Raw genomic sequence first — 14,605 nt, forward strand, 5'->3', positions numbered from 1 at the left:
CAGGACCCTAGGCTAGTAAAGGCTGGCTTCAGGGATTTCTGCCAGCCCTGTTTGAAACAAAGCAGTTCAAATTATAGACATAATTAAAAGTCTGTACTTGCATTGCAGACTGTTCCTCCCCGAGCTGGAGTTATTAGTGCACCACTAAGTCATGTGCATCCCTCTATAGGAAAGCATATGCCTGAACTCCACCCTAAGCCACCAGAATTTGCAACAGGTAAGATTGGTGAGTATATGATTTATTTTTCTTCTTTTAATGTAACTATTCTACATAGGAGTGTTATACGTTCAGTCAAGGGAATACAGGTGCCATCCCTTGGATGAAACATAATTCTTAAATACCCAGTTTTCATTTTTAAAGAGAGTTAATACTTAGCTCACCTGGAAGACAAGATTGTGAAGCATGCTCTGCTTTTCTGATCTATAAGAAAGAATTGCTACTGTTTTTTCAGTGTTTTTAATAAACAAACAGTCTTAGCCATGATTTAGAAAAGGAAGTTCCCAATTTTTTTTTTTGAAGTATTGTAGTATAAAATATTTACTGCCTTATGTAAAACAATTCTTAAATCCAGGATTTTTGGTATAGCCTTCATTGGACAGTGGTATGTCTATACAAAACAAAAAAATAGGAGAAAAAATGGTAGTTCATAGTATTTCTAGTTCAGATATCCTTTAAATATTGATAATTTTCCGAGTTTCTAAATATTTGAAAAGCGTTTTAAAAATTACTTTTTCAGTGCAAGCAAATAAAGTCCATCATTCTAATATGCATGTAACAAAACACTGGACGATGGCTGAGATGGTAATATCAGTCTCTATTATTATTCAGTTTCCTTGTGCTAGGAGCTTTTAAGGAAAATGCACTGTGGCAGATTAAAATTGATTGTAGTAGTAATGCAATTTATTAAAAATTGGAACTATTTGTAATGCTTATGTACAGTGTTAAGCAAGACTTCAGCTTTTCTTCACTGTTTCCTATTGAGTGGGGCTTTACAAAAAATCAAGTTTTGAGACAGAATGGCACAAAACTGCTCAGAAATTAGTATTTTTCTCATGTATTACAAAGAAATTGTGTGTTAACTAAAGTACAAAGCTTCTAGGGGTTGGTTCCAAACTAGAGCAAGTGTGAATTATCGAGGTAAAGAAGGCTAGGAAAAGTGTGTATTTATTTATTCATAAGATCCTGTATTTTCTTCTAAAATGCTGCTCAAGGAATAGCAGTTCCTTGTTCTTTGGTTGACCAGGAGTGACTGTGTCCCACTAGTCTGCAGATAAAACAAAAAGGAATTATTTTTCACCCGGCTTTTTTCCTAAATCCCTGGATATGGGTACCAAAAAAAATAATAATTATCCAGCTGCAGGATCATCTGAATTTAAAGAATTGTAATGTTTTTAGTACCATTTTAATATTTCTGTGGGGTAGGGTAGGGATGTTAAACTGAACTGGTTTGAGGGTGGAGTTCCTATACTATGACTTCAGTACACCCCATCCTGGAGGCATGATAGAGGGTTGTTGTTTTTTTTCAGATTTTGTTCTACACATCCTTCTTGTTTTTCTTTGGCTTTTGTTTTTAATTCTTTTTTTACTTTTTCTTACGTTAGAAATATGTGTTTTTTTCTCTTGTTTTTCTTTTAAAGTTCTTTGATTTCTTTTCAGACTTCTAAATTATTTTCCTTTGCCTATGGAAATATATGCCTATATATATATTTTTTGAGTTCTAGCGAAACATGACATTTTTATTACTTTTGTGAAACATAAAACACTTTAGATATCCCTCCACAAAGAGACAGATATCTACCCAAATGTGTAGTTTAAACTATTCCTTGACCTTATGCTGGTCAAGAATATGTAAGTGGAAACTCAACATCTGTTAGGGGTATAATAATTTTGATTAACAAGGGCTCAGAAAAATGGTGGAACAGGAAATAGGGATATCAGTGTTGTTGCTTAAGGTGAATCATTTTCTTATTCAAAAAGAATGGCATATATATAGGTGAGTCAAACATATTTTTTATATAAGAAAATTGCTATGAATGTATAAGAAATTAAAATATGTAAGAATCTTGACTCGTGATCTAAAGAAATCTGAAAATAATTATGTGATCCAAGAGATTCTACACATGTTCACATGAAGCTGTTTCCTAACTTTATAGCAAACTGTTTTGAAATTGCAGAGAATTTCAAAAACAGTTTTGATAGTATACTGTTGTGTCTTCAGGAAACAAGAAGTCCAAAATTCTATTAGAATACTGCAAGAATCTGAGAATATAAACAGCTATTTAGATTTTGTATGTATATATTTCCCTAAGTATCATTTTACATTTTAAAGATGCTAATTCCTACTGCTTTTTAGCCACTCAGTGCTCTCAATACATTTTGGTGTTGGAACTAAGAAAATAATTGAATGTATTTATAGGGTCCCCTATGCTTCCTGAACCACTTAAACCACAAGCCGCTGTTCCTGTTCATCCCACCTCTGTCGTAAAGATGCAGGAGCCACTTATACCTATGACAGCAACGTCTCAAACAGCTTCTCCACCAAACCTGGAAGCACCACCACAGCCTCCCCCACGCAGCAAATCATCCCAAAGTTTGCCTTCTGACAACATTCCAACACAGAAGCAAGTATGTACAGAATATCTTTTTAACATTTTGTTTTCGTGCAGCTTATCTACTGCTGTTTCTACATTTCTCCACTCAAAAATACTGCTGTACTCAGTGTAGACAGCTGGACAACCCATAAATTGCCAACCTAGGCTTAAATCCATTCAAGCCAAAATTAAGGTGGCTGAACCCTTTTATTGCTTCCTAATCTTTGTAATTAGGAAGCATAGGCATAACTCAAGTGGGGAATTAATGCATTACATTAGAATTATATTGGATTCAGTATATTGGACATTAGTTAGGTTTATCTTCATCATAGTCAAAATTTGTGCCAGAATTGTAATTACTTGAAAGGTTCTTTTTTCTGCAAATTGTTCCCTGAACAGTTTGCAGAAAAATATTTAAACTTCCAAAGAGCAGAAAAATGCAAACACTGAAATTAATACAGAATAAAACTTGCAACATCAGAATAACAAAATAAAGAGGATAATCTTTTCATTGAAGTTAAGACTGAAAAACGTGGACAAATAAATTCAATTTCAATTTATTACAATTAAAGATCAGCCTGGTGGAAAAATACAGATTTTCAGTTCTACAGTCTGAAGTATATAGCCACAAGTCTGAAAATTTTAATTGCCTAGTTTTAAAAGCTAAAAAATAACTTTCAAAAATGTAGATTATAATTTATGGTCTGTTTTTTAGAAAACTCACTTAAAAAAAACTCTTCTAATTGGATGAATTTTAACCTGTCCTAATTTTGATGTATGTTAGCAATAGTCCATGCAGTGTGCTATTGTGAAGCTGTGAAGCAAATGAGGAAAGTAATACCTTTATTAATTTGGCTTCAGAAAATAGAATAGCAAGAGAAATATTGTGAACCCTTTAGAATTATCCATAATCTCGCAGTCCCATAATCTACAGTATGATTGGTACTTGATCTACAGTGCATTCGGAAAGTATTTAGACCCCCTTCACTTTTTTCAGTTTTGTTATGTTGCAGCCTGATACTACAATAGTTCAAATTCACTTTTTTTTCTCATTAATCTACACTCAGTATCCCATAATGCTTCAGCAAAGGATCGTTACCTTGTCGTGGTGCTGGAGCTTGAGCACCTCAATGATGCCATGAGCTAAACCGTGAAGGGCCACCCAAGACGGGAAGGTCATGACAGAGAGGTCAGACTAAATGCGATCCCTGAGGAAGGTAATGGCAACCCACCTCAGTATTCTTGCCGGGAAAACTAAATGGATCAGTACAACCAGAGATATGTCGGTATACCATCGGAAGATGAGACCCCCAGGTCGGAAGATGGTCAAAATGCTACTGGGGAGGAACAGAGGATGAGCTCAACTAGCCCCAGACGTGATGACGCAGCTAGCTCAAAGCCGAAAGGACGGCTAGCGGCCGACGGTGCTGGTGGTGAACGGCGAATCCGATGTTCTAAGGATCAACACACCATCGGAACCTGGAATGTAAGATCTATGAGCCAGGGCAAATTGGATGTGGTTATTGGTGAGATGTCAAGATTAAAGATAGACATTCTGGGCGTCAGTGAACTGAAATGGACTGGAATGGGCCACTTCACATCAAATGACCACCAGATCTTCTACTGCGGACAAGAGGACCACAGAAGAAATGGAGTAGCCTTCATAATTAATAGTAAAGTGGCTAAAGCAGTGCTTGGATACAACCCAAAAAACGATAGAATGATCTCAATTCGAATTCAGGGCAAGCCATCTAACATCACAGTGATCCAAATATACGCCCCAACCACAAATGCTGAAGAAGCTGAAGTAGAGCAGTTCTATGAGGATCTGCAGCACCTACTGGACAACACGCCTAAAAGAGATGTTATTTTCATCACGGGAGACTGGAATGCTAAGGTGGGCAGTCAAATGACACCTCGAATTACAGGTAAGTATGGCCTGGGAGAACAAAACGAAGCAGGACACAGGCTGATAGAATTTTGCCAAGACAATTCACTCTGCATAACAAACACTCTCTTCCAACAACCTAAGAGACGGCTTTATACATGGACTTCACCAGATGGACAACACCGAAATCAGATTGATTACATCCTTTGCAGCCAAAGGTGGCGGACATCTGTACAGTCGGTAAAAACAAGGCCTGGAGCTGACTGTAGTTCCGATCACGAACTTCTTCTTGCACAATTTAGGATCAGACTAAAGAGATTAGGGAAGACCCACAGATCAGCTAGATATGAGCTCACTAATATTCCTAAGGAATATGCAGTGGAGGTGAAGAATAGATTTAAGGGACTGGACTTAGTAGATAGGGTCCCGGAAGAACTCTGGACAGAAGTTGGCAGCATTGTTCAGGAGACGGCAACAAAATACATCCCAAAGAAAGAGAAAACCAAGAAGGCAAAATGGCTGTCTGCTGAGACACTAGAAGTAGCCCAAGAAAGAAGGAAAGCAAAAGGCAACAGTGATAGGGGGAGATATGCCCAATTAAATGCAAAATTCCAGAGGTTAGCCAGAAGAGATAAGGAATTATTTTTAAACAAGCAATGCGCGGAAGTGGAAGAAGACAATAGAATAGGAAGGACAAGAGACCTCTTCCAGAAAATTAGAAACATTGGAGGTAAATTCCAGGCAAAAATGGGTATGATCAAAAACAAAGATGGCAAGGACCTAACAGAAGAAGAAGAGATCAAGAAAAGGTGGCAAGAATATACAGAAAACCTGTATAGGAAGGATAACAATATCAGGGATAGCTTTGACGGTGTGGTCGGTGAGCTAGAGCCAGACATCCTGAAGAGTGAGGTTGAGTGGGCCTTAAGAAGCATTGCTAATAACAAGGCAACAGGAGACGACGGCATCCCAGCTGAACTGTTCAAAATCTTGCAAGATGATGCTGTCAAGGTAATGCATGCTATATGCCAGCAAATTTGGAAAACACAAGAATGGCCATCAGACTGGAAAAAATCAACTTATATCCCCATACCGAAAAAGGGAAACACTAAAGAATGTTCAAACTATCGAACAGTGGCACTCATTTCACATGCCAGTAAGGTAATGCTCAAGATCCTGCAAGGTAGACTTCAGCAGTTCATGGAGCGAGAATTGCCAGATGTACAAGCTGGGTTTAGAAAAGGCAGAGGAACTAGAGACCAAATTGCCAATATCCGCTGGATAATGGAAAAAGCCAGGGAGTTTCAGAAAAACATCTATTTCTGTTTTATTGACTATTCTAAAGCCTTTGACTGTGTGGACCATAACAAATTGTGGCAAGTTCTTAGCGGTATGGGGATACCAAGTCATCTTGTCTGCCTCCTGAAGAATCTGTATAACGACCAAGTAGCAACAGTAAGAACAGACCACGGAACAACAGACTGGTTTAAGATTGGGAAAGGAGTACGGCAGGGCTGTATACTCTCACCCTACCTATTCAACTTGTATGCAGAACACATCATGCGACAAGCTGGCCTTGAGGAATCCAAGGCTGGAGTTAAAATCTCTGGAAGAAACATTAACAATCTCAGATATGCAGATGATACCACTTTGATGGCTGAAAGCGAAGAGGAACTGAGGAGCCTTATGATGAAGGTGAAAGAAGAAAGTGCAAAAGCTGGTTTGCAGCTAAACCTCAAAAAAACCAAGATTATGGCAACCAGCTTGATTGATAACTGGCAAATAGAGGGAGAAAATGTAGAAGCAGTGAAAGACTTTGTATTCCTAGGTGCAAAGATTACTGCAGATGCTGACTGCAGTCAGGAAATCAGAAGACGCTTAATCCTTGGAAGAAGAGCAATGACAAATCTCGATAAAATAGTTAAGAGCAGAGACATCACACTGACAACAAAGGCCCGCATAGTTAAAGCAATGGTGTTCCCTGTAGTAACATATGGCTGCGAGAGCTGGACCATAAGGAAGGCTGAGCGAAGGAAGATCGATGCTTTTGAACTGTGGTGTTGGAGGAAAATTCTGAGAGTGCCTTGGACTGCAAGAAGATCCAACCAGTCCATCCTCCAGGAAATAAAGCCAGACTGCTCACTTGAGGGAATGATATTAAAGGCAAAACTGAAATACTTTGGCCACATCATGAGAAGACAGGACACCCTGGAGAAGATGCTGATGCTAGGGAGAGTGGAAGGCAAAAGGAAGAGGGGTCGACCAAGGGCAAGATGGATGGATGATATTCTAGAGGTGACGGACTCATCCCTGGGGGAGCTGGGGGTGTTGACGACCGACAGGAAGCTCTGGCGTGGGCTGGTCCATGAAGTCACGAAGAGTCGGAAGCGACTAAACGAATAAACAACAACATCCCATAATGACAAAGTGAAAACCGAATTTTAGAAATGTCTGTAAATTTATTAAAAAGGAAAAACTGAAATATCACATGTACGTAAGTATTCAGACCCTTTACTCAGTACTTTCTTGAAGCACCTTTGGCAGCAATTACAGCCTCAAGTCTTTTTCAGTATGACACGACAAGCTTTGCACACCTGGATTGGGAGATTTTCTGCCATTCTTCTTTGCAAATCCTCTCAAGCTCAATCAGGTTGGATGAGGACCATCGGTGGACAGCCATTTTCAGGTCTCTCCAGAGATGTTCAATAGGGTTCAAGTCAGGGCTCTGGCTGGGCCACTCTAGGACATTCACAGAGTTGTCCCTAAGCCATTCCTGTGTTGTCTTGGCTGTGCGCTTAGGATTGTTGTGTTGGAAGGTGAACCTTCAGCCCAGTCTGAGGTCCTGAGCACTGTGGAACAGGTTTTCATTGAGGATATCTCTGTACTTTGCTCCATTCAGCTTTCCCTCAACCCTGAGCAGTCTCCCAGTCCCTGCTGCTGAAAAACACCCCCGCAGCATGATGCTGCCACCATCACACTTCACTGTTGGGATGGTATTGGGCAGGTGATGAGCGGTGCCTGGTGTCCGCCAGACATAACATTTAGAATTGAGGCCAAACAGTTCAATCTTGGTTTCATCAGACCAGAGAATCTTGTTCCTCACAGTCTGAGAGTCCTTCAGGTGCTTTTTTGCAAACTCCAAGCGGGCTTTCATGTGTTTTGCACTGAGGAGAGGCTTCCGTCCAGCCACTCTGCCATAAAGCCCAGATCGGTGGAGGGATGCAGTGATGGTTGTCCTTCTGGAACTTTGTCCCATCTCCACACGGGATCTCTGGAGCTCAGTCAGAGTGACCATTGGGTTCTTGGTCACCTCTCTTACTAAGGCTCTTCTCCCCCGATTGCTCAGTTTGGCCGGGTGACCAGCTCTTGGAAGAGTCCTGGTTGTGCCAAGCTTCTTCCATTTGAGAATTATGGAGACCACTGTGCTCTTGGGAACCTTCAGTGCAGCAGAAATTTTTTTGTAGCCTTCCTCAGATCTGTGCCTTGCAATAATCCTGTCTCTCAGCTCTGCAGGCAGTTCCTCTGACCTCATGGCTTTTGCTCTGATACAGTATACATTGTCAGCTGTGAGGCCTTCGATAGAGAGGTGTGTGCCTTTCCAAATCATGTCCAATCAATTTAATTTACCACAGGTAGACTCCAATCAAGGTGTAGAAACAGCTGAGCAACGATCAAGAGAAATGGGAGACACCTGAGCTAAATTTCAAGTGTTGTTGCAAAGGGTCTGAATACTTACGTACATGTAATATTTCAGTTTTTCCTTTTTAATAAATTTACAGACATTTCTAAAATTCTGTTTTAACTTTGTCATTATGGGGTACTGAGTGTAGATTAATGAGAAAAAAAAGTGAATTTGAACTATTGTAGTATCAGGCTGCAACATAACAAAATTGAAAAAAGTGAAGGGGGTCTGAATACTTTCCGAATGTACTGTAAGTCTTACTTATGGATACAAAAATTCTGGTTTAACAAGCAGCCCCCCAAATGGTGTACGGGGCTAAAAATCACAAGGTAAGCAGCCCCTCCCAAGCAATGGCTCATCTTCAGTTCTCACATTCCGCTTATTGCTATTCTTCTCAGGGAAATTAAGATGACCCCTTCCTTAATTTACAGTTCTCATAATTAATTCCCTTAAAATTTCAGAATCCCATTCCATAAGACTCTAATTAAAATTAGTCATTTTATTATTCAATTTTTAATGATTAATGTTCCCATTGAATATTTAGTCTAAAATTTCACTTTCAAAGCTTCAGTTAAAATTATGTCAGATGTAATTTTAAAATCTGGAAGACAAAATACTGCATGATGGTGGAAAGAGTATCAGTTCATCCATTTGAGTTGATAAGAGATACTGAGAATGAAAAAAAAACTTTGCTACTAGATCATCTGTGGAAGGTAGTTTCCAGAGGGATAGCCATGTTACTCCATTGCTGTAAAACAAATTGTTATATTGTTGGTAAAGGCTAGCATATTCGTTCTACAAATTTTGGATTATTGTGCATCTGAGATGTGACTGATGTCTACAAAGCTTTAATCCATAAATAAACATGATAGTCTTTAAGGTACAGTAAGATGGTGTCCTAACAAGCAGGAACCACACCGAGACGAGGAATAGGTCTCTAGTGTTTTATTACTGCTACATTAGACAGAAAATCCTAACAAACTGAAGAAGCGTGAGAAAACCCATACAGATAAACCCCCAAAGTCAAGGCGGGTCTGTTCTGTGTCTCTCTGAATGACAGCTCAAATTCTCACTACTACACATGCATTTTCCCCCCTAGATAGGGGCCCCCTCCTGCTCACCATCAGTACTCATGACAGATGGTTTGTTGCTTGGGGAAGATCAAGGTAATAGAACTGATTAGCAAAGCATTAACATATAGTCTGAATAGCATTTTCCTTTGGTCAAGTCAAAAAGAAAGCTTTGAGCATAGGAATCCAAGCTTAAGCACCTTAGCCTGTTTTAAATTTGCATTTGCAATAAATCAAAACAGTTTCACTGTAGACTTTTGATCATGCCTGACTGTCTCCATTCTCACAGGTCTCCTAAAGCTGTCTTTGGAAAATTTATGTCCAAGATTAAAGGGGTCATGTGTATAAAGAATTTTTAAATTCAGTTTAAAGAATTCTATCCAGTAATGGTACTCTTTAGCCAAGGATATTTCTGCTAACTTCATTCCTTCTCTACTGTAACCTTTGCCCTATATCCAATTATATTTCAAGAGTCTCTCCATACCCCACCCCATACCTTGACCAACTTTTCATAAGGATATAGAAAGGTTTGATTAAGGGCAGGAATATACCCATTTCATTAAGACAAAGCCATAAAAATCCTAAAAAACCAAAAAATACTCTTGCAACTTCAGTATAGCAGCTTTCTTTATAAATCAGGGCCACAGTGAAATGCTGTTTATTTTGAGCCACTCAGGTTAGTGCAGGAACAATGTCTGTATGTACATTATACTTAATTATAGTTCCACTTAATTGGGCCAACCTAATGCTGAGTCTCTTGAAGCATGTTACCTTGGATTTCTTCCTAATGTTTTCCTTTGGTGTCTGTCTCTTTCTCACAAGCAGGATCAACCATCAGGGTAAAAGGTACCTGACTCTTTACTGGTCTTACATTTTTTCATCCATTCTATGTTCTCCATAAGTTCTAGCATAAAAGATGTATGAACAGTTGTGTTCATACATCTGTGCTTGCACTGAAATCACCCGCCTGTATGAATAGGCAGATATGCATCATGTTATTGACATATAAGGCAACTTATTTAACTTGATATGCTATGCCCTGTAGAGCAAGAGTTTTCAAATTGTGTTATACAACCTTCTATCAAATAAATAAAGATGTTTAAAAATAGCCATTGGTACTAACTACTCTTTGAAACTAGAGAGAGTGGTAAGTGGTATGGCAGCACCCTGGAAAGACTTAACATCTATGGAAAATTGCCTTATTTTTGTCCCTGACACTATTAATTGACAAGAGAGATGGGATGCATAGCTTCCTTCTATTGCCATGGTAAAAGGGAGCAGAACAATTTAGCAGTTTATTTAATAAAATGAAAAGTTGAAGTCTCATTTACACTTCCTCAACTGGACTTTACTCACATTTTGAGAACTCTTGCAACTGAGGATGCTTGATTCTTTCACTATCTGAAACTGTTTAACACTGATCAACAAAAGTAGACTGAGACAACTTACAGAACCAGGAAAAAACACTGGTTTGAAATTTTCTTTTCGGTTAAGTCAACTTTTCTCTGTCATATATTCAAAAAAAAGTTGACTTTTAATATATAATCTACCTAGTTTAATTTTAAAATGAAGTTAATCTTAACATCTTTAAGAAAAGCAAAGACTTCTTTGCTTCTGTGATCAATGAAACAAGCGTAATCTAGTTAAATTTAAGAAGTAATGGTCTGCTATTTTTGGTTTTGGTAATAGCTTAGCCCATAAACACAGTAAGTTAATTGCTGTATGCTAAACTGTTTTATTTCTATTTATTCTGCAGTTAAGCTTTAGTGTTATATATTGATAATTGATTTTTAAGTATATTGAATTTTCAGGTTAAGGTTTGCTAAATGTAATCTCAATATTGGAGTGTAATATTTCTAGTCATAATTTTTGATGGCTTTACATTATATGTCCCATTATTATATTCATTGGCACTTATGCTTACATAACAGGTATTTTAATATTAATTATTTAAAAGAAATATGTAGAATGTGCCCTAATGAAGAAAAACAATTTTTCTTTAAGCATAAAGACATTTCCTGTACTCAGCAGGGCATCTTACCTTCCATATGCTGGGAGGGTGAGCCAGGCCATTGGCGTGAGTCACCTTAGGGCAATTGTCTGAGCTTACTAGAGGTAGGCATTGGATTTGGGGGCGTTTTGGTAGGGACTGAGGTTTGTGTTTGGTTTCCATTCTCACTGAACTTTAATTCTGTTGAAATTCATGGGACATATTTCTATGCATATTTAGACAGATAATAGAGAAAATATTTTTTATTTTGGCCAATATGAGTGGAACTTTCATATTACCCTTTTCAAATTAATATAACTTGTACTTAAAAATGTGAAGGCTTGAGACCTAATTACTAAGATTTCATTATGAAAAATATTTCATATTAACTTCTTTCTGCATGTGAATTTTTATTAATTTAATGCTTTAATTCTTTATACCATAAAGTATAGTGCTTTTAACCCAATAGTAATAAACATTCTGTTCTGATCATAAGATTTCCTGTAATTTTTGTTTCATAAGTATATAGTAAGTCTGTTTGTGTATATAATAGGTTCATTTGTGTATATATTCTGGCAGGGATAGTGCAGTGAAAATAATGAAAATTTTGTATAGAAAGGAACCAATGAATATTTTTTGAGTATAAAGCAAATTACAAAAGGCAGATGTTCAAATCCACTGCTGCTTTCATGAATAATGGATATCTTTTATCAGACAAGTTACATATTTATACATTATATTTATTTTTCAGATTAGAACAAATGGAGTTCACACTATTCAGCTTGAAACACAACTAAACAATGATCCTTTTGAAAATCTGTCCTTTCAGCTGCTTTCTGAATCTAAGATTCAGTCAGTTCAAATGTCACCGATTGTTTCTTTAAAACAAAAGAAGTTGACAAAGTTGCCTTCTGCAACAGACAATTTTGATATTTTCAGTAACATAAGCATGCCACACAGTAAACCTGAGGTACACAACTGCAATTCTCTGAATCCATTTGCTACCAGATTAAATAACACAAATCCATTCACTGAAAAAACTATTACAGCTGGAAATCCATTTAGAACAGAAACTCAAGAATTTGGAGCAACCTCACATTGTACAGCAGAAGGACCCACTTCTTATCGATTTCCATCTCTAAAGCCTTCTATTCATCAAAAAGGCAAAGCTACATTTTATGTTGATACATTTGAAGATGATTTTAGTTTGCAGAGTACGTCTTCTATATCTAACAATGGAAAACAAAAAGGATGGGTAACATTTGAAGAGGAGGATTTAGTGTTAACCCTGAAACCATTAGAAAATCCCACTGATTTAAAGAGAGCTTCTTCCCTGCAAGCAACTTGTTTTTCACTGGGCACTGAACAAAATATCACTGACTCTGACTTTACTGTTTACAGTGGCCATAACAAAAGCTCTGACTCTTTTCATCTGTTGCCAGCAAGACCTCCTCCTGCACCTCCTATACCATCCAGATCTGCCAGCACCAAATCAGCTACAGATCCTTTAATTTGTTTAGCACCTAAAGTATTACCGACACAAGATTTTATGGAAAGATAAATTATTTAAACTGGGTAAAAATGATTTGTTAAAAGTTAACTAATAGAACTGAGCACTGATTTGATTTAATTCTGTATGTGCAATACTTCAATTAGATGCACTGAATCTTAACGTTTAGGTCACTACATAAAGGTGGCAGGGTAGGGAGTCATGCACAAAATTAATCCCACTAGTGATCTCATTCTGTTCCTTTAATGGACACAATGCAAGGAAAAGTTATGCTTGTTTAAATTCCACTCTAATTCATAGGAAAGTATAAAATTAAGTATTCTCTCTTTCAAGAAAGCATGTATTGCTTTCTCTGAATAATGCACATAACTTTTTAAAAAACGTTTCTTGAAAATTCATATATAAGAATTTAAATACTATTTTAAATGCCCCCCTGTTAGAACATAGAACCAGTATCTGATAACTAGTATATTTATAAGTATTCTCCAAAGAACTGTCAAAGTTTAATTAAGATGGCAATTGTTTAAGGTTAAAGTTGGGAAATAAATTATAGTAGAGGTTTATGAAGATTTGTAGAAGTGAATTCCTCCAACAATTGAAATAATTTTAAACAATATATAGTAATATATTTTTCCTGTCATTGCACATGTTTTGTTTTGCAGACATGAGAAAATTAGCTACAGCATATTATTATTATTATTATTATTATTATTATTATTATTATTATTATTATTATCCTCCTCCTCCTCCTCCTCCTCCTCCTCCTGGCACTATTCGCATTAAAAAGCTTCCTGTTCTAATATGAATGTGGCTTTCTAAGTGAAGGAAACTTTATATTCATTTTTGATAGGTAGTTCTGTGTAAAGAAGTAATTGGATACTTGGTCCATATATTTCAACCCTGCTACCTTTTTCCTTTACAGTATATAGAAGTAATGTGTCTCAGATATAATATCAACAAACATAACAATGGTTTATGTACTATTCTGACAAGTTAAATGCATCAGTTTCCACAGACAAAACATCAGTGTTGCTTCTGATCACTTCTAGAAGCAGTGATGCTTCTAGAGGCAGATTCTATAAGCCCTTACATAATGCTTTGTAAACTTGCAAATGGTTTGCCTTCATAACTTTTGCAACAGATGGCATTTAAATGTAGTATTTTCATGTCATGAAGGAAATGTATGTCTGTTCAATACTACTGTTAAGCAAGATATAGTCTTTCTTAGTCATATTGTCACAACTATTTATATTGCTTGCTTTTTTAAATTTATGAAAATCTTTTTGAGAAGGACCATGCTAAATATGTCTGTTTCTTTTGCTGTATTAGCAGACTGTTATAATATGCGCTGTTTACAAAATACTTTCCTTTTCTGGTATCTGAGTAAAACATCTCATTCCATGGAGCAGTAAAAATAAACCATCATTTCAAATTATCTAATACTGTTCTAATGTATTTATATAAATCATCTCATATAACACTGCTTAATCATTAACTACAGTCATTAAATACAGTGACTTCTATATTGTGCTTTTAAAATTGTACATTTTGAAACGGCAGTGGAACTATAATTTTCTGTTTCCATAATGTGATTATTAACATCTGTGTGATCATGCATTGGTATAATGTTAGCAACACAACTGTATTCTGGATAGTGCAATTAGCGTTCTTTTATATGTAATCCTTGCTTGAATATTTAATTTCAGTTACTATAATTTTCCGATTAAATTTCAAATACAGGCCTCAGCATCTTCAATGGATTATAAAACCTGGCAGCAAAGTACCACAAAAATTGCAACAAAGCATGTATAAGCATAGGATGAATAGTTAACTATTATAATGTGTATTGCTAAAGGAAATCAATACTAGAGAA

At 36.9% G+C, this 14,605-nt stretch overlaps 1 protein-coding gene across 4 annotated transcripts in view; it reads left to right on the plus strand.

Moving 5' to 3' along the window:
• The window catches only part of SYNJ1 (synaptojanin 1), a 61,200-nt gene extending 48,096 nt beyond the window's left edge, over nt 1-13,104 (plus strand). For all 4 annotated transcript variants that reach the window (XM_063305425.1, XM_063305427.1, XM_063305426.1 and 1 more), the window contains 3 exons: nt 109-226; nt 2,418-2,626; nt 11,974-13,104. In XM_063305425.1, the coding sequence (XP_063161495.1) occupies nt 109-226; nt 2,418-2,626; nt 11,974-12,783 (1,137 nt within the window). In that variant the 3' untranslated portion in view covers nt 12,784-13,104. The remainder of the gene's footprint in view (nt 1-108; nt 227-2,417; nt 2,627-11,973) is intronic.
• Nucleotides 13,105-14,605: the final 1,501 nt, after the last annotated feature.

This window comes from Candoia aspera, chromosome 5, assembly GCF_035149785.1.
Source record: "Candoia aspera isolate rCanAsp1 chromosome 5, rCanAsp1.hap2, whole genome shotgun sequence".
NCBI classification, from domain to species: domain Eukaryota; kingdom Metazoa; phylum Chordata; class Lepidosauria; order Squamata; family Boidae; genus Candoia; species Candoia aspera.